Source organism: Somniosus microcephalus, chromosome 5 (genome assembly GCF_052327205.1).
Source record: "Somniosus microcephalus isolate GS21.2 chromosome 5, FLI_Smic_1.0, whole genome shotgun sequence".
Lineage (NCBI taxonomy): Eukaryota > Metazoa > Chordata > Chondrichthyes > Squaliformes > Somniosidae > Somniosus > Somniosus microcephalus.
The window spans coordinates 279975164-279996320 of record NC_140991.1 but is presented as its reverse complement, the minus strand read 5'-3'; the positions used below and the strand labels follow the sequence as shown (position 1 = coordinate 279996320).

General features: G+C 43.7%; 1 protein-coding gene across 5 annotated transcripts in view; it reads left to right on the top strand.

Moving 5' to 3' along the window:
• marchf6 (membrane-associated ring finger (C3HC4) 6) overlaps positions 1–21157 on the top strand; it is an 82709-nt gene that overhangs the window by 10236 nt on the left and 51316 nt on the right. For all 5 annotated transcript variants that reach the window (XM_085989003.1, XM_085989002.1, XM_085989000.1 and 2 more), the window contains exon 2: positions 18328–18424. In XM_085989003.1, the coding sequence (XP_085845129.1) occupies positions 18328–18424 (97 nt within the window). The remainder of the gene's footprint in view (positions 1–18327; positions 18425–21157) is intronic.

Here is a 21157-nt window from a genome sequence, read left to right as displayed (position 1 = left end):
GACTTTTTGATCAACCGGCACCACGCCAGTCCCGTTGGTGCCGGATAAAAGAGTTTCCTGTAGATAGGCACATGAGGGAGAAAGGAATAGAAGGATATGCTGATAGGGTTAGATGAAGTAGGGTGGGAGCAGACCCGTGGAGCATAAACACCGGGATAGACCAGTTGGGCCGAATGGCCCGGTTCTGTGCTGGAGACTCTTTGTAAACAGGAATGAGTTAAATGATCAGATCGTCTGTGTGTGATGTTGGTTGAGGAATAAATGCTGCCAGGGCACCGGGAAAACTCCCCTGCTCGTCTTCGAATAGTGCCATGGAATCTTTTACGCCCACCTGAGAGGGCAGATGGGGTTTCGGTTTAATGTCTCATCCGAAAGACAGCACCTCTGGTGCAGCACTCTGTAGTGCACTGAACTGTCGGACTGGATTATGTGCTTAAGTCTCTAGCGTGGTGCTTGAACCCACGACCTTCTGACTCCGGCCACTGAGCCACGGCTGACACGAGTTAGAAGGGAGTGGGTAGTGGTTGTAATCATTTGGCTGTGGAATACAGGTAGCAGTGTGAGGAAGTGGTTTATAATTCAATCAAGGCTATTTGTATATAGGGGACCCCAGTACTTGTATTTTCTTTACATTTCAACCTAGCTCCTTTTACAATTACCCTCTTGTTTCTTTCCTTTATTTGGATACTAATCCATGTCCATGTCTTGCACTTGATACCCCCTGAGGTCGCGTTGTATAATGTTGGTTGTAGTTTAAGATTGATATCTTGGAGTTTTGTCTGGCTACCAGTGACGATTGGGAAGAAGTTTGAGTTTAAATTTTTTGGAAGTTTCTTCTGCCCTCAGGCAATTAAATAAGTTGAGTAAAATCCATGATAGTACAGACAAAATGGTATGTTTAAAGATGTGAACTCGATGGGCCAAATATTCTTCTTTATTTTCTGATTATGTTTGGGCCAACTGTCTGCTTGGAAGTATGTTTCTCAGTTCTCTCCCCTAAACTTGTTTTGAAATTGGTAATATTAAAAAGACATCCTCTATTGGTTATTTTTAATTGCTGTTCTGTTATTAAAGGAATAGGTTCCTCTCTTGAGTTGATTTGCTTGAGTGAAGAACTGAAATTGAGCATTTGATAACAATACTTTAATCACAGGTCATTGGTGTTTCTTCTCACCTTCATGCATTGTGACTGGCAGAGGCTGTGAAAATCTGCTTCCGAGCTTCTGGCAGTGTTGTTTTGCAACCAGCCGCAATGAAATGCATGAAAGTGGCCAGAGTAACTCGCCTAGCAAGTCCTTGTTGATTCCTTCTAATTTTATACGTGGAAGTGCATAATTTTGGCTCTGAGACTTTACACCACGTTTGAGGAATTGAGTGCAACTTGTGTTTTACCACTTGGTGATGCAGCAGGTTGAAATGCCTGTGCAGTTGAAATAATAACAACTACTTACATTTATATAGCGCCTTTAACATAGTAAAACATCCCACGGTGCTTCACAGGAGCGTTATCAAACAAAATTTGACACGGAGCCGCAAGGAGATATTAAGGCAGATTGGTCCGAGGTAGGTTTTAAGGAGCGTTTTAAAGGAGGAAAGGGAGGTGGAGAGGTTTGGAGGGGGGGGGGGGGATTTCCAGAGCTTGGGGCCTTGGCAGCTGAAGGCTCGGCCAGCAATGGTGGAGTGATTAAAAGCGGTGATACTCAAGAGGCCAGAATTGGTGGAGCGCAGATATCTTGGAGAGTTGAAATCTTTGTTCCAATTTTCCTCCCTAAAGGCGCTGACCCTTGCTTAGCATGCAGTTCCGGAGAAGAGGCAGTCCATCCTTCACTAACTCAGCTAAGTTTCCATTCTTCATGCAAGATGCTGATCAGTGTGTTGGCAGGCTGTTTGACAGTGGAAGGCCTAAAAGTCAATCCTGATTCTGTTCCCAGATTCACTTGTTCCAGCGAGTGATAGCAATTGGGAGCAGGAAATCTGGTTGTTTTCCACTCTGCTGTAGCACAGGGTCATTTTATATGCTTCAGAATAATTTAATTGTATGTTTTGAATAATATTATGCTACATTTTGTGCCCGATCATGCCCCTTTGATGCTAAAACAAGTTGACTTCAATATGTCTGCCACTTTGGGGAGCATTAGCAAAATCATCTTGACTATAAGATACGTGCTTTACTGGGAAATAAGGATCAATTCTGACCCTAAGTGAAACTTGTATACGTTTCTTGAGGGTTTACTGTAATGTTCAGCTAGTTTGTGCCTTTGTTAATCATATACAAAGTCTGGTTGTGAATTACCAGTAACTATTGAGATCTGTTTGATCTCTTTCACAGGTTCTCCCCTAATGCTTGTTTGCATATTGATCCTTCCCAGTTTAATTTCTGAGATTGCATGTTGTAAATTCCCTTGGTTCTCTTATCTGGCTCATCAGTTTTGTGTCTGGGGAGTCTCTAACCTGGCAACATTTTAATGTTGGTTGATCAGCAATGCAGCATTGTGTGAGATTTTGGGGGCAGATTAATACAAATGTCAGTTGCAATGATATGGGTTAAATTAAAGTAGATAATCAGGTAATGAAAGGGAGAAAAAGTCTAGTTGTAAAATAAGTACCAGAAGACAAAAGAATAAAAAATAAATTAAATTAATTTGTTTAAAAATAAATTTAATGAATTGGAAGAAAATACCCGTCACGCTTTGGAATTCAGACTATGCCACCCTGGGTGGAACCGTGTAATTTTTAAATGCTAAACGTAGCTCTCAAGGTTAAATTCACATTAGCAGGGCTGCGAGATGTACATTGGTTTCAGCTGGGCTTCTGAACCAGCATCCTGGAGGCAGGCTATTAAAAAAGCAATAGTTAAAATAAAAACAGAAACTGGTTGAAACACTCAGCAGGTCAGGCAGCCATCTATGGAGAGAGAAACAGAGTTAATATTTCAGGTTGATGACCTTTCCCCAGTCCTGTGTGTGAGTCACGTAAAGATTGTTTTTGTAACTCTAAAGTTGCTGGCTGAAAAAGAAACCTAAACAGTGTATTTTTTCTCTGCTTTCTTGGTCTGAAGATGGTACATCAGGTCAGGAAGGAAATAACTTAGACGATATAACTTTAAAAAAAAATCAAACAGAAGACAGCATTTTCTTCCAATGGATCCAATAAAGACTATAAATAGAGTTTTTAAATACTTGACCACCAGGTGTATGATGTGTATAGATAGATCATTGTTCTGGTTATTTAGATAGCTTAAGCCACGTTGCAGTGTTGTAAATATCCTTGGCAAAAAATCTTTATTTCATGAAAGCATAAGCCGTGTTCACACAGTAGTTATTGAGTTAATGTTTGCTGCAGTAAAAATAAACAAGTCTTCCTATTTTTTTTTATTCGTTTGTGGGATGTCGGCGTCACTGGCAAGGCCAGCATTTATTGCCCATCCCTAACTGCTCTTGAAGGTGGTGGTGAGCCGCCGCCTTGAACCGCTGCAGCCCGTGTGTTGAAGGTACTCCCAAAGTGCTGTTAGGGAGGGAGTTCCAGGATTTTGACCCAGTGACGATGAAGGATCGGCGATATACTTCTAAGTCAGGATGGTGTGTGACTTGGAGGGGAACTTGGAGGTGGTGGTGTTCCCATGCGCCTGCTGCCCTTGTCGTTCTAGGTGGAAGAGGTCGTGGGTTTGGGAGGTGCTGCCGAAGAAGCCTTGGTGAGTTGCTGCAGTGCATTTTGTAGATGGTACACACTGCAGCCACGGTACGCCGGTGGTGGAGGGAGTGAATGTTTAAGGTGGTAGATCCAGCAGCTAGCCGACAACCATGACGTGCGTGGATTCTTTAGCGCAGTCGAGACCACCTACGGCCCAAGCACCCAAGGTCCTACCCCATTGTGGGCCAAGAACGGAGAGGCAGTCAGTGCCCGCTGGAAGGAGCACTTCGTAGATCTCCTTAACCGAGATTCTGTCTTCGATGCGAGTGTCCTCATCTCCATCCTGCAGCTTGCTACCCGCCACCACCTCAGCACAACCCCAGCCAGGCATGAGGTTGAAAAGGCCATCTGACAACTGAAGAACAAGAAGGCCTCAGGAGCAGATGGAATCCTCACTGGGCACTAAAACATGCCGGAGAAGCACTATTGGCGCGAATACATGAACTAATTTCTCTTATTTGGAAGGAGGAGAGCATGCCAGGGACTCTCAGACGCCGTAATCGTGACCATCTTCAAGAAAGGTGACACGTCTGATTGCAGTAATTAGAGGAGTCTTCCTGCTGTCCGCCACGGGGAAAGTCATGGCAAGAATCCTCCTCAATCAGCTTCTCCCAGTGGCTGAAGAGCTCCTCCCAGATTCGCAATGCAGCTTCTGCCCACTAAGGGGCGCAATGGACATGATCTTCACTGCGCGTCAACTACAAGAGAAATGCAGGGAACAGTACCAACTACTGTACATGGCCGCCTTTGACATCACAAAGGCCTTCGACACTGTCAACCATGAGGGATTATGGAGTGTCCTCCTCAAATTTGGCTGCCCTCAAAAGTTTGTCACCATTCTCCTCCGCCTGCTTCACAATGACATGCAAGCCGTGATCCTGACCAACGGATCCACCACAGACCCAATTCACGTACAACCGGGGCCAAGCAAGGCTGTGTCATCGCACCAACACTCTTCTCGATCTTCCTGGCTGCAATGTTCCATCTCACCCTCAGTAAGCTCCCAGCTGGAGTGGAGCTAACCTACAGAACAAACGGGAAACTGTTCAACCTCCGTCGCCTCCAGTCCAGATCCAAGGTCGTCCCATCCTCTGTCATCGAATTACAGTATGCAGACGACGCTTGCGTCTGCGCACACTCGGAAGACGAACTCCAAACCATCGTTAACACCTTCACCAAAGCGTACAAGAGCATGAGCCTTGCACTAAACATCCGTAAGACAAAGGTCCTCTACCAACCTGCCCCTGCCACACACTACTGCTCCCCGATTATCAAAATCCACGACGAAGCCTTGGACAACGTGGACCACTTTCCATACCTCGGGAGCCTGCTGTCAACAAGGGCAGACGTCGATGACTAAGTCCAACACCGCCTTCAGTGTGCCAGTGCAGCCTTCGGTCGCCTGAGGAAGAGAGAGTGTTTGAAGACCGGGACCTCAAACCCAGCACCAAGCTCATGGTCTACAGAGTAGTAGTGATACCCGCCCACCTGTATGCTTCAGAGACATGGACCATGTACAGCAGGCACCTCAAAGCACTGGAGAGATACCACCAATGCTGCCTCCGCAAGATCCTGCAAATCCATTGGCAGGATAGGCGCACCAACGTCCGTGTTCTCGCTCAGGCCAACATCCCCAGCATCGAAGCTTTGACCATGCTCGATCAGCTCCGATGGACGGGCCACGTCGTCCGCATGCCCGATACGAGACTCCCAAAACAAGCGGTCTACTTGGAGCTCTGACACGGCAATAGAGCCCCAGGTGGGCAAAGGAAACGCTTCAAGGACACCCTCAATGCCTCCTTGAAAAAGTGCAACATCCCCACCGACACCTGGGAATCCTGGCCCAAGACCGCACAAAGTGGAGGAGAAGCATCTGGGAAGGCGCCAAGCACCTCGAGTCTCTGCTGGGAGCAAGCAGAAGCCAAGCGCAAACAGCAAAAGGAGCGCACGTCAACCCAAGCACCCCACCCACCCGCCCCTTCAACCACCGTCTGCCCCACCTGTGACAGAGACTGTAGGTCCCGCATTGGACTCATCAGTCACCTGAGAACTCATATTTTTAGTGTGGAAGCAAGTCGTCCTCGGTTCTGAGGGACTGCCTAATCAAGCAGGCTGCTTTGTCCTGGATGGTGTCGAGCTTCTTGAGTGTTGTTGGAGCTGCACTCATCCAGGCAAGTGGAGAGTATTCCATCACACTCCTTACTTGTGCCTTGTAGATGGTGGCAAGGCTTTGGGGAGTCAGAAGGTGAGACACTCGCCGCAGAATACCTAGCCTCTGACCTCTTGTTGCCACAGTATTTATGTGGCTGGTCCAGTTAAGTTTCTGGTCAATGGTGACCCCCCAGGATGTTGATGGTGGGGGATTCGGCGATGGTAATGCCATTGAATGTCATGGGGAGGTGGTTAGACTCTTGCTTGTTGGAGATAGTCATTGCTTGGCACTTCTGTGGCGCGAATGTTACCTGCCACTTAGCGGCCCAAGCCTGAACGCCGTCCAGGTCTTGTTGCATACAGGCATGGACTGCTTCATTATCTGAGGAGTTGTGAATGGTGCTGAACACTGTGCAGTCATCAGCGGAACATCCCCATTTCTGACTTTATGTTGGAGGAAAGGTCATTGATGAAGCAGCTGAAGATGGTTGGGCCTAGGACACTGCCCTGAGGAACTCCTGCAGCGATGTCCTGGGGCTGTGTTGATTGACCTTCAATCACCACAACCATCTTCCTTTGTGCTAGGTATGACTCCAGCCAGTGGAGAGTCTTCCCCCCCCCCCCCCCCCCCCTCCGATTCCCATTGACTTCAGTTTTACTAGGGCTCCTTCATGCCACACTCGGTCAAATGCTGCCTTGATGTCGAGGGCAGTCACTCTCACCTCCCCTCTGGAATTCAGCTCCATGTTCCATGTTTGGAGTAAGGCTGTAATGAGGTCGGGAGCCGAGTGGTCTTGGCGGAACCCAAACTGGGCAACAGTGAGCAGGTTATTGGTGAGTAAGTGCCGCTTGATAGCACTGTCGATGACACCTTCCATCACTTTGCTGATGATTGAGAGTAGACTGATGGGGCGGTAATAGGCCGGATTGGATTTGTCCTGCTTTTTGTGGACAGGACATACCTGGGCAGTTTTCCACATTGTCGGATAGATGCCAGTGTTGTAGCTGTACTGGAACAGCTTGGCTAGAGGCGTGGCTAGTTCTGGAGCACAAGTCTTCACGATGGTTTAGAAATTTAGTTAGGTATTTTTTTTTCTTCTTCATTTTTAGCTAAATTTCCTCACATACTCTGCTGCTGAAGACATTTACTCCTTGTTTGGTTTGGTTCCACAAGTGTTAATTGCTCTTCTGTACCTCATCCAAGTGGCCATTCTTCACATCCCTGAATAATGAGTGTCTCCAGTCAACCATGGGGATTTTGCAGGGGAGTCTGATCCTGTCCCCATGTGATATTCATACAATAATGTAATTGAATTGCAGTTAAGAGTAGGGAACCCTAGCCAATTTTCTTTCTGTACCCCAGGGGCAGAAGCTAATTGTAGTGCACTATCGCCCTGGCTGAGATCAGCTAACTCAGCATAGACTGAAGATCAAACTTGGGACCTTCCTGGTCTGTATAGCTCAGCTACTCAATGGGGTAAGCTTACCTTTTTTGACCTTGTATGTGGGTCATGTAGGTATGTACCATGGAGTCTTGAGGGCTGTGTCTATAAAGATTAAATCCATGTTCCCTTTAATTTACATATATCTCATTGCTGATCTAACCAATTTTAATGTTCTGATTTAGGCTTATTCATCAGAGACAGCATTGCTAAGAACAAATCAGCTAGCAAAAAGTGGTAAGTGCAAATATGACTGAGCTGCTTGGGCTTTGAGGGCTGGACCAGCATTACCCAGGGGCCATGGGTTGAACACCCCTCCTCTATAGAATTCTCACTTAGCCCACTTTAAACTCCAAATAATTTGGACTTCCTAAGATAAGACTGCAGTTTACCCCAACAAGCAGGTGAAATTATTGTTGTGAAGGAGGGCTATGGATCCCTGAACATTTAAGAAAGCCCCAGATTCTTAAAGATGTCTGCCTTGCACCTCATTGTGAGGATTGCAATACTTGGTTATATTTATATGTACATTCAGCCAAATTTCTATAACTTCTGAAAGTACAAAATTTGCTGAAAGATGTTGGTAGCAATGTATAATCTCTCCTGAGATATGATACTGCTATGAGTGATTTATGATGAACCTGTGGATCTAAAGCAGCTGGTGTAAGGAATTTGCTAAAAATTAAATGAATGCCGCAGACATGAAATGCTACACTAAATGTTCCTATTTCAGACATACATTTTAGTCACCAGTATACATAACTGTTATTTACAAATGTTGATCCATTGTAGTTGCTACTGGATTTCACTTGTAAGCTATGACACTTCATAGGGCATGGTTCCAGTATATGTAAGGTTTATTTGTGTGCTTGTGTTTTCCGGTGTAAACCTGTTTTTATGGAAGGAATGTGCTTTGGGTTGTAATGAGGAGAGTTGGAACATTGAGTGTAAACTGGCAGGAGACCGTGAGTGTAAAACAAATGTAAACGTGGCTAAGTTTTCAGTTAAGTTGGATGTCAATGATTAACTCCACATTAAACCTTCAAAGGAATTGGGAGTTCCAATATTTGGATGCAGTATGTGACTTTAGTGGGCCTTGTTAAAAAATTTCAGTGTCTTAGCAAACATTGAACGTTGGTCAACAGGAATGCTGTAAATAGAGAAACAGTAAGTGCGTTGTTCTCTTGGTAGTCGACCCCTCAATTTATTTTTCTTCTCTGCTTCCTCACCAATGCCACATACCTTCATTCAGCAAATGATGAGTCTGGAGTCCTGCTCCCAGCTGTCTGCCTGTGCACCTCTAAAGCTAGCCACCAGCAAGTTTGTGCAAGTGTCCAGAGTCACCAGTGGTTTGATTTTTCTTCTCTTCCTCCATTTACCCCACTCCCCAAAAAAGAGGGGAATACTTGGTATCTCTCCATGACAGCAAATTTGAGATCAAATGCTTGCCACATGCAAAATTATACTCAAGCCTGAGTCCTATTACTTCAAGGGGAAATATGTTCAGGGTTTTTCATAAATAATTTGACTTGAACTGTACAGCCTGCTGGTATATCAGCTTGGGGTGTATGTTCCAGAAAGCTCTGAGCACAAAGGAATAGGTTTTTTTTTTTTCCATACGCTTTCTGGGTTTTCCTCTCATGTCAATTTTTACAAGGACAGCGTAGGAGAGCTTGAGTAAGTTATTACTGTCTTCTCCAGTACGCATGGATTGTATTCAACTTCTTTGACTACTGCGCTCTCCTGTTTATACCCATTTTAGCTAAGGAGCTAGTGGAGCAAATTTGCAGACACATTACAGAAAGATGCAAGCACTACAGAGTAGTGATAATGGGGGACTTCAATTATCCTAATCTAGACTGGGATAGTAATAGTGTAAAGGGCAAAGAGGGGGAGGAATTCCTGAAGTATGTACAAGAGAACTTTCTTGATCAGTGTGTTTCCAGCCCAACGAGGAAGGAAGCAGTGCTGGATCTAGTTCTGGGGAATGAAGCGGAGCATGTTTCAGTGGGAGAACATTTGGGCAGTGATCATAATGTCATCAGAATAGTTATGGAAAAAGACCAGGTACAGTCAAGCATAAAAATACTTAACTAGAGGAGGGCTAACTTCAGTGAGTTGAAAAGGGATCTGGCCCAGGTGGATTGGAATCAAAAATTGGTAGGCAAAACTGTAATTGAACAATGGGAGGCCTTCAAAGAGGAGATGGTTTGGTGCAGAGTAGACGCATTCCTATGAGAGGGAAAGAAAAGGGCATCCAAAGTTAGAGCTCCCTGGATGACTAAGGATAGAGTTTAAAATGAGACATAAAAGGTTTATGACAATTGTAAGGTGCATAATACAGTAGAGAACCAAGATGAATATAGAAAGTACAGGGGAGATCTTAAAAAAGGGAATAAGAGGGGCAAAGAGAGAGTATGAGAATAGATTAGCAGCTAATATATAAGAGAACCCAAAAGTCTTTTATAAACACACAAATAGTAAAAGGGTAGTCAAAGGAAAGCTGATTAGGGACCAAAAAGTAGATAATCTTGTGGAGGTAGAAGGCATGGCTGAGGTCTAATGAGTACTTGCATCTGTATCCACTATAGAAGAGGATGCTGCTAATGTAGCAGTAAAGGAGGAGGCAGTAGCGATATTGGATAGGATAAAAATAGATAATGAGGATGTACTTAAAAGGTTGGCAGTCCTCAAAGTAGAAAAGTCACCTGGTCCGGATGGGATGCATCCTAGGTTACTGAGGGAAGCTCTGGCCACAATCTTCCAATCCACCTTGGATATGGGGGTGGTGCCAGAGGACTGGAGAATTGCAAATGTTGCACCTTTTTTTTTAAAAAGGGGAGGGTGATAAACCTGGCAACTACAGGCCAGTCAGCCTAACATCGGTGGTGGGGAAACTTTGCGACAATAATCTGAGACAAAATTAATTGACATTTGGAAAAGTATGGGCTAATAAATTAAAGTCAGCACGGATTTATTAAAGGCAAATCATGTTTGACTAACTTGAATGAGTTCTTTGAAGTAATGGACAGGATTGATGAGGGTAGTGCGGTTGATATGTATATGGACTTAAGGCATTTGACAAAGTACCTCATAATAGACTTGTTAGCAATTGAATTCCATGGGATTAAAGGGACGGTGACGGTATGGATACACAATTGGCTAAGGGGCAGAAAACAGTGGTGAATGGTTCTTTTTCAGACTGGAGAGAAGTATACAGTGGTGTTCCCCAGGTATTTCTATTAGGACCACTGAGAGGCAGTATGAACTAAATGGTACAATTTGAAAGGAGATGCAGGAGCAGACAGATCTGCCGGTGTATGTACACAAATCTTTGGTGGCAGGACAAGTTGAGAAGGCTGTCAAAAAAGCATGTGGGATCCTTGGCTTTATTAATAGAGTACTAAAGCAAGGAAGTTAATTGAACCTTTATAAAATACTGGTTAGGCCTCAGCTGGAGTATTGTGTTAAATTCTGGGCAGCATGCATTTTAGGAAGGATGTCAAGGTCTTGGTGCAGAAGAAGCTAACTAGTATGGGAACAGGGATGTGGGACTTCAGTTATGTGGAGACACTAGAGAAGCTGGGGTTGCTGTCCTTCGAACAGTGAAGGTTAAGAGGAGATTTAATATAGGTGTTCAAAATCATGAAGGGCTTTGATACAGTAAAAAAGGAGAAACTGTTTCCAGTGGCAGAGGGGTCTGTAACCAGAGGACACAGATTTAAGGTGATTGGCAAAAGAACCAGTGTCTGAAGGAAACATTTTTTTTATACAGTGCGTTGTGATCTGGAATGCACTGCCTGAAAGGGTGATGGAAGCCAATTCAGTAGTAACATTAAAAGAGAATTGGATAAATACTTGAATGGAAAACTTTTACAGGGCTACGGGGAAGAGCAGGTGCGTGGGATTAATTGGATAGCTCTTTCGAAAAGCTGGCACAGGCACGATGGGGCAAATGGCCTCCTTCTGTTGTGTCATTCTTATGTTCTGTCATTCTATGATTTTATAATTCCCTAGTATTTTTCCAGGTCCAAATCTGAGTATAGCATCTCCAACACAGGGAAAATCATTCCTGCACTCTGCTTTAAGAGACAGGTTTTGATGTAGATGAGCTTTTCCTCCTCCTGCCGCAGAGGCCATGTACTCTTTGTAGACCTGCGAGTGAACCAGAATTGGTGCCCATTTATATTGTGGAACCGTTTGCTTTACCAGTGTTCAACATTTGTCCCATTTATCCTGCAGGACAGATTCGGAGCATGACCTGCAGCAACTACATACGCAGAAAATTGTTTTTTCAACTTTCTGCTTCCATCTGTGGATTTTCCCTGGTGGTCTCTACTTCTGGAAACTTGTGTATTGCCTCTCTTTTTAGTATTGCCATTGGAGGGTATGAGATAACGGGAACAAACACTGTGACCAGCCCTTTGAGGATTATATAAGATCACCCACCTTTAATTTCCTTCAACATAAATTTTATTGCAGTTTTTCTTCTTAAATAGTTAATTTTTATGAAACTGGATATGCAGTTTTCAATATTTAAAAAAAAAAAATTCTTGCCAAATTAAATCACTTGGCTTCTGTGTGTAAATTCAAATTTTGCTTTATACAAAGGATTCAACTGGGAACACATTAATTATTTGAGAATCTCTAAGTATCCCGATGTCTTTTCTGGGGGTTGGGGAGAGAAGAGGGTATAGGTTAATGCTAAGCTGCACATAGCGTACTCTTTGCACCCAAGTTTAAACCCAGCCCAGACAGATGGGTGAAAGTCTCCCTTTATTTTTAAAAGGAATATGGTCCAGGGAAGTCAGTCTAATGAGCCTTTCTCTGCATCTCCAAGTTTCCTTGGCACAAACTGAGCTTAAACTTATCAGCATACAGGAAACTTTCGTTTAACTGGAGGTTAAATGTCCGGAAAGCTCTTATCTACCGGCAAAATTCAGGAGCCGTTTCCTATCAGTTTTTTTCCAGTCAGGCTCTGCAAGGTCTAGCTGAAGCTGTTGCTTAGCTACAGAGACGCTTTTAAGCTGCGGCCGACTGTTTTGAAGCTGTTGTTAAGCAACAGGGTTTGTTGATTCACACGGAGCTCAAAAGCTCCGTATGTTTTAACATTAGCGCTGGTTTCTACGGCAGTTTTGATGGTACGGCACCAGCTCGGTCCCGTCAGTGCCGGATACCAGAAAGTTTCCTGTATCACTACCTGTTTACACCATCAAAAAATGCTATTGAGTACTGTGACAATCGTAACCATTACAGTCACCTCGTGTTCATTTTTGGAGCACTGTAGAGTAACGACTAAGTGCTCGATGTCGATTCCTGCAATAAACTCAGTACTGACTAAATATACTACCCTTACAACAGGTGTTACTTTTACACGTTCAGAAGTATTCACTTTGGAAAGGCAACCTAAGAATTGGAAATTTATTTTTGCATGGTGCTAGACTTGGCAGAATGGGCATGTGGTGGAATAAAATTAAATATGGGAACTGAGTGGCATAGTGGATTAGTCACAGACCATTCACATCTGGGTATTGGGGTATAGTGCTCAAAACAGCTTTTGTGAACTTTAACAGGAATATTCCTTTAAGAAAAATTAGTTTGGGAAGACACTCAAGCGTTCCAAAGTCCTTAGCAAAACTGAAATGCTGCTACTGCTGAGGGGATGTAATTGTAACATTTAGGTAGGTAGTTTCCATTATAAAAATGCCCAGGAGTGTATAATAAAAAAAGTTGTCAGGCTTTTGGCACCAAGAGTTGAGGTTTTATAGACAAGAAATGCATGCAGACGTAAGAGTTTTTTTATATAGTGTGTTTGTACCGCTATACACAACTACATGAAATAACGCAGCAGAGACTGAGAGTAACTTCAAGTGACTTTTACTGGGTAACTGGAACTTCGGCACTGACTACAAATCGATACGTGTCTGTTATATACGCTCGCAACTAAGGATGTACATCCGCAAAACAAAGTAGTCCCTTCAATGTTGTATACATTATACTTCCTCCCCCTTTATTAGTTTAATAGTATATTAATGCAAAATGTCTATAATTAACATACAGAGCCTGTCTATACAGTAACCTTTTTGTTTTCTTAAAAGTAACAAAATTCAAATTCCAACATAACATTTTATTTTGTCAACAGCCCTTTTACAAGTCAAGTCTCTGGGGAAGCCTCCTCTGCCTCTCTGGGTAACGTCTCCAGACTCTCTTCTCTCCACCTTCAATGTTCTGTTGGTAATTACGTGGTGGCCCTCGGCAGCGAGGGTTGCAACGGCGGTAACGATTTCGGTCCGTGGCATATCGGCTTCCTTGAACTGGAACTCCACCTGAACCAGGGACGTTTGCCGCCTCTGCACCCTTTTCACCTTCCACTACGTCAAACTCCACAGTTTCACCGTCTCCAACACTGCGTAGATATTTCCGTGGGTTATTCTTCTTTATGGCAGTCTGATGTACAAATACATCTTCCTTTGTATCATTCCTGTTGATGAATCCATAGCCATTTCGTACGTTGAATCACTTTACTGTTCCAAGAACCTTTGTTGCGATGACTTTCTTCTCCCTGGGGGATTTGGGCTTGTCGGGCTGTGGCTGCTACTGCTGTTCGGGTTGCTGCTCAACTATTGTTGTATGAAATACCTCGGCTGAGTCAACTGTTGTAGTTCTCTGAGGTCGGCAGTGGTAAACGTGACAAACCATCGGCGTTGCCATGTTGCTTGGTCCCCTTGTATTCAATATCATACAGGTGAGCCCCTAGGAAGAGTGACCATCGTTGCAGCCGTTGTGCCGTCATCACTGGAACGCCCTTCCTTGGGTTGAAGATTGAAACGAGAGGCTGGTGGTCAGTTAACAGAGTAAACTGTTGACCATACAAGTAGTGGTTGAATTTCTTGACTCCCCACAAGGCTGAGGGCCTCTCGGTCAATCTGTGCATAATTGCGTTCAGCTGTAGTCAGTGATCTTGACGCAAAGGCTATTGGTCTTTCTGAGCCGTCTGGGAACTTGTGACAACATGGCACCAATGCCATGGGGTGAAGCATCACATGCCAGTCGAATAGGTAAGGATGGGTCAAAGTGAGCTAGCACCTCTTCTGAAGTAATGAGTCTTTTACTCTCTTGAAAAGCTTGTTCACAGCTGTCACTCCACTTCCATTGTGACCCTGTCTGTAGCAGTGCATTTAGTGGATGTAACACTGTGGATAGGTTGGGCAAGAACTTGTGATAGTAGTTCACCAGTCCAAGATATGATCTCAACTGAGACACATTTTCAGGTGTTGGTGCATTAATCACAGCCTCAATCTTGTCTGGAGACTTGTGTAAACCGTCCTTGTCAATCACATGTCCACAGTATGAGATTTCCTTTTTGAAAAACTCACACTTGTCTCGGTTCGCTCGGAGCCCATACTCCCGTAACCTGATGCGCACCTGTTCGAGGTTGGAAAGGTGGTCGTTGTCATTCTTGCCAGTAATGATGATGTCATCAAGATAACACTGAGTACCTGGAATCCCCTGCAGGACTTGGTCCATTGCCCTTTGCCAGATTGCAGGAGCTGATACTATTCCGAATACCAGCCGATTGTACTGGTAAAGGCCTTTGTGCGTATTTATTGTCAGGTACTTCTTTGATGCATCATCAATTTCCATTTGGAGATAGGCCTGGGCCAAATCAATCTTTGTGAAGCGTTCCCCTCTTGACAGGGAAACAAAGATGTCCTCAATGCAAGGCAATGGGTACTGTACTATGTGGAGGACTGGGTTAACAGTCACTTTAAAGTCTCCACAAATGCACACTTTTCTTGGCTTTCCTGGTTTTGTGCTGGAGGTTTTCATCATCACTGGAACTATAGGTGTGGCCCATTCACTCCAATCCACCTTGGACAGGACCCCTAACTGCTCCAAGTTCTCCAGCTCTGCTTCTACTGGAGGGTGAATTGCATAAGGCACTAGTCTGGCCTTATGGAACTTTGGATTTGCGTTCTCCTCAAACTTAATTTTTGCCTTCATGCCCTTAAGTGTTCCTATTCCCTTGAACACTTCCTGAGAGTCAGAGAGTATTTGTGACAGTCTCTCAGGAGTGGCGTTGCTGTCCTCCTTTGCTGACACAAGCAGTGCTTGGATGGTGTGCCAATCCAACTGTATTTTCCTGAGCCATTCGCGTCCCAGCAATGGTGGTCCTCCATTTTCCACTACATAGAGGTTCAATTGCGGTATTTTTTTTTCTTTGTATGTCACTGTCACTTTTATTTTACCTTTGGGGCACACTCTTTGTCCTGTGTATGTCTTTAACAGTACTTTAGTTGGCCTTAGCGGTATGTGTGAAAACAGTCGTTTGTAGTCATGTACAGAGATCACTGTTAAAGCTGAGCCTGTGTCCAACTCCATTTTCAGCCTAACTCCTACTTCTGGAGTAATCCATATTATTCTGTGATGCTCTGTTTCTTTCACACTGTGTAGTTTTAGACAAGCCAGATCCTCTTCCTCTGAGTCTGTCACTTTTTTCTTTATCTGAACTGTCTCCAGTCACGTAGTGTACCTTCTTGTATCTATCTTTGAAAGGTTTCTTGTTTTCAGTCACTTGGTGTGCCTTTTTGTTCTGTATTGTATCAGTTTTCTGCTTCTTTGCTTTGCAAACTCTTTCAATGTGCCCTCGTTTGCCACATTGTCTGCAGTCTTTGTCTTTAAACCAACAGTCATTGTGGTCATGTGACATTTTGCCACAGCGATAGCACTTCTTGTTTCAGTGACATTTTATTAGTTGAATATTCCAGGGATTTTTGTTGAATTTCTAAAGCGCCACGTGCTGCTGCTTCCATTGAAATTGCAATACTTAGAGCCTTCTCCAAGGTGAGATCTTTTTCAGACAGGAACTGCTTTTGTGTGCTTTCACTTTGCATACCACACACAAATCTGTCTCTCAATGCGTCTGATAAGCCCACTCCAAATTGGCAATGTTCTGATAATTTGCGCAACTTTGCCAAATATTCAGAAATGCTTTCATTTTTGCTCTGGTTCCATTTGTGGAATTTAAATCTTTCGGCTATGAGCAGTGGTCTGGGGCTTAAATGGTCTTGGAGTGTGTTCACTATTTGTTTGAATGTTTTGTTTGCTGGCTTTTCAGGGGTTAATAAACTACATAGTAGCCCGTATGTCTTTGCGCCCATAACACTCAGCAAAACAGTGGCTTTCTTTTCTACCTCCACTCCGTTAGCCTCACAGTACAACTCCACTCTTTCAATGTAAGTTGCCCAGTCTTCAATGCTGCTATCAAATGCTGCAATAGTGCCAATCATCGCCATTTCTTTTTTCCAAACCCGTTTTTCTTTCTTTACTAGTTAGCTAGCGTCATGCAAGTCCTGTGCACTTTTCACTTGACTTACGTATACCCTGCCTAGTTTAGCAAGCGTGCTCCGTTTTCTCTATCTTCTCGCTCCTTTCTTCCAAATTTCGGTGTCCTCTGGATGCGATGCCAGAATAGGAAGACGTAGGTTCATAATTCTCGTCGCCAATTTGTTGTATTTGTACCGCTATACACAACTACATAAAATAATAAAGCAGCAGAGACTGAGAGTAACTTCGTGATCTTTACTGGGTAACTGGAACTTCGGCACTGACTATACAAATCGATACGCGTCTATTATATACGCTCGCAACTAAGGATGTACATCCGCAAAACAAAGTAGTCCCTTCAATGTTGTATACATTACACATAGACATAGCAAAAGAGATAAGAATGTAAGAATTAGGAGCAGGAGTAAGCCACACGACCCCTCAAGCCTGCTCCGCCATTCAATAAGATCATGGCTGATCGTCGACCTGAACTTCTCTTTCCCTCCTGATCCACATATCCCTTGATTCCCTTAGAGTCCAACAATCTATCGCTCTCGGCTTTGAATATACTCAACGAATGAGCACCCACAGCCCTCTGGGGTCGAGAACATTAGTAAGTCAAAAACACAGAAAACTGGTTATTGGCTCACAACAGCCAAGGGTGCAAGGCAGATTTATTTTTATTGTGAATACAAAGTAATTTTAAATTTACAATAATTATATTTTACATTTGAGTTTTCTTTTGGTATTCTGCTTCCTTCTGAATTCTGTTTTCCAGAAGTTTGACCAAAACCTATAGGAAAATGCATAAAATCCCAGATTTGCGAATCTATTTATATACTGCTCAGTCTCTCGTGTTCTACTGACTTTCAGCTGTGGTTTGGGGAAGGAAAGAGTGGTCACTGCAAATGCGGATGGGGCTTTTCTTGCAGTAACAAAATTATGTCCAGTAATTGAAGGTTGTGGTAGTAGCTTTGAAGAAATTATGTTAGTGTGTAGTTGTTCAGAAGGAACATGTGATAAACTATTTTGTGATCTGACTGCGAATTGCGCATTACTCGGGCTGATCTGCTAGTCTTGGGCTGCAGCTACATTATCACTTTTGCAATATTGCAATGTGATTTGTTGTGCATCGACCAAAAATGGTCAGATTCAGTGATGTCATATCCTATCCAGCAAGAAGCCATCTCACACCACTTGAGATTGGCACCACATGGCATATAATTGCAGTGTGGTGTGGAGCTGGGTTTTAAAGAGTGATCAGTGTGTTGGCACTTTATAATACCATAGAGTCTTGATAATATTAGAATCTTCCTAGTATCATGAGAAAGTGGGCACTGTCTGATGTGTTTCCCTAACATTTGAAAAATTGCCACCAGGCGAGTGGTGCTGTGCACTAATCTCTTTACTGACGGGCAGTGCGGTTGGCATACGTGAACAGCCCAAAACTACAATTTTTTTTCCCCCACACTATACATGTATGCACATGTATGGTAATTGGGACTCTTGTTTTCATTATTTATGTGCTGGTTGGTACATTCTTTTAGTTTGACCTTTCAGAATAAGTGATCAAATTGAACAGCTTAATTAGTAAGCTAAGCGAGGCAAAGCTTCCATTTGAAAGCAGTTGTCTTTGTTTAGTTAAAAATGTCGAGGTCAAAAAGTAAGAACTTACCAAAATTTCAATACTGAATTTTTTTTCTTTCCTCCCCTACAGATATATGCCGGGTGTGTCGGTCAGAAGGAACACCAGACAAACCACTTTACCATCCTTGTGTGTGTACTGGCAGTATCAAATTCATCCATCAAGAGTGGTAGGTTGGCTCAGATTGATATGCTGCGCAGTAGTCTTTAACCATTACGCAAAATACTATTTTATATAGTACTGTAAGTAACATTGCAATAAGGAGAGACAATTTTCTGCCAACATTGGCTTTCTTTAAAATAGTTGCACATAAATTAACATCTCAATTATGTTGTGCAAAATAACTTCTATTTTAAGTATGATGATGAAAGCTAATTAAAACCTTGCTCTTTGGAGTGGAGATGGGGAATGAAAGCAGGAAGGTTGGGATGGCTCCAAATAAATTCTTAAGTGATTAACCTGCATTTTTTTGGGTTTCTGTAATGAGTGAACCATTGAAGTAATTGACAGCTACATTCATAGTGGTTAGCACTGTTGCCTCACAGCGCCAGGGACCCGGGTTCAAATCTGGCCTCGGGCAACTGTCTGTGTGAAGTTTGCACATTCTCCCTGTGTCTGTGTGGGTTTCCTCCGGGTGCTCCGGTTTCCTCCCACAGTCCAAAGATGTGCAGGTTAGGTTGATTTGGCTATGATAAATTGACCCTTAGTGTTAGGGGATTAAATACGTGGGGTTACGGGGATAGGGTGGGATATGTGTCGGTGCAGGCTCGATGGGCCGAAATGGCCTCTATCTGCACTGTAGATTCTGTGATTAGGTAGAAAGACGAGAACTGTAACTATTGGAAATGTAAAGTGAAAAGGAAAGAAAATGCCGAACATATACAGCAGCTCCATCAGTATCTGAAAAGATAGATTAACCCTTTGGATGTAGATCCTTTACCAGCTAAACATTTGAGTTGCTGCTGCCCTGGAATTCCCCCCTCCCCGAAACTAGAGGAAATAGAAGACTGATACAGTACAGAAGGAGGCCATTCGGCCCATCATCCATGTGCTGGTTCTTTGAAAGAGCTATCCAATTAGTCCCATAGCCCTGCAAATTTTCCCCCTTTAAGGATTTATCAAATTTCCTCTTGAAAGTTACTATAGAGTCTGCTTCCACCGCCCTTTCAGGCAGTGCATTCCAGATCATCACAACAAAAGAGAGGGGCGATGCAGAAATTGCAGTCGGGGGAGGAGTGTGAAATATTAGATGAAATAAACATAGTGAAAGAGGAAGTATTAAGGGGTTCAGCATCTTTGAAAGTGGATAACTCCCCTGGCCCAGATGAAATGTATCCCAGACTGTTAAGAGAAGTAAGAGAGGAGATAGCAGAGGCTTTGACCATCATTTTCCAATCCTCTCTGGCTACAGGTGTGGTGCTGGAGGTCTGCTAACGTGGTACCGTTGTTTAAAAAGGGAGGAAGGGATAGACCGAGTAATTACAGGCCAGTCAGCCTAACCTCGGTGGTGGGAGCATTATTGGAAAAAATTCTGAGGGACAGTATAAATCTTCATTTAGAAAGACATGGATTAATCGGGAACAGTCAGCATGGATTTGTTAAGGGAAGGTCCTGTCTGACTAACTTGATTGAATTTTTTGAGGAGGTAACAAGGAGGATCGATGAGGGTAGTGCGTTTGATGTAGTCTATGGATTTTAGCAAGGCTTTTGATAAGGTCCCGCGTGGCAGACTGGTCACGAAAGTAAAAGCCCATGGGATCCAAGGCAAAGTGGCAAGTTGGAGCCGAAATTGGCTCTAAGAGGCAGGAAGCAAAAGGGTAATGGTCGACGGGTGTTTTTGTGACTGGAAGGCTGTTTCCAGTGGGGTACCGCAGGGCTCGGTACTGGGTCCTTTGTTTTTTGTGGTATATATCAATGATTTGGACTTGAATGTAGGAAGTATGATTAAGAAGTTTGCAGATGATACAAAATATGGCCATATGGTGGTTGATGAAGAAAGCTGCAGACTGCAGGAAGATATCAATGGACTGGTCACAAGGCAGAACAGTGGCAAATGGAATTCAATCCGGAGAAGTGTGAGTAATGCATTTGGGGAGGGCTAACAAGGTAAGGGAATACACAATAAATGGTAAGACACTGAGAAGTGCAGAGGATCAGAGGGACCTTGGAGTGCATGCCCATAGATCCCTGAAGGTAGCAGGACAGGTAGATAAGGTGGTTAAGAAGGCATACAGGATACTTACATTCTATGCCTCGGCTAATAAAGGCAAGAGCAGGGAGGTTATGCTTGAACTGTATAAAACACTAGTTAGGCCACAGCTAGAATACTGCATGCAGTTCTGGTCACCACATTAAGGAAAGATGTGATTGCGCTAGAGGGGGTGCAGAGGAGATTTACGAGGATGTTGCCTGGACTGGGGAATTTTAGCTATGAGGAAAGATTGGATAGGCTGGGGTTGTTTTCTTTGGAACAGAGGAGGCGGAGGGGAAACCTAATTGAGGTGTATAAAATTGAGGGGCCTAGATAGAGTGGATATGAAGGACCGATTTCCCTTAGCAGAGGGCTCGATAACCAGGGGGCATAGGTTTAAAGTAATTGGTTGGAGATTTAGAGGGGATTTGAGGAGAAATGTTTTCACCCAGGGGGTGGTGGGGGTCTGGAACTCGCTGCCTGATAGGATGGTAGAGGCAGAAACCCTCATCACATTTAAAAAGTACAGTACTTGGATATGCACATGAAGTGCCGTAACCTACAAGGATACGGACCAAGTGCTGGTAAGTGGGATTAGGCTGTATAGCTCTTTGTCAGCCGGCACGGACAAGATGGGCTGAATGGCCTCCTTCTGTGCTGTAAAATTTCTATGATTCTATGAACAACCTATCTTCTTGCTGTTCGGTTCGG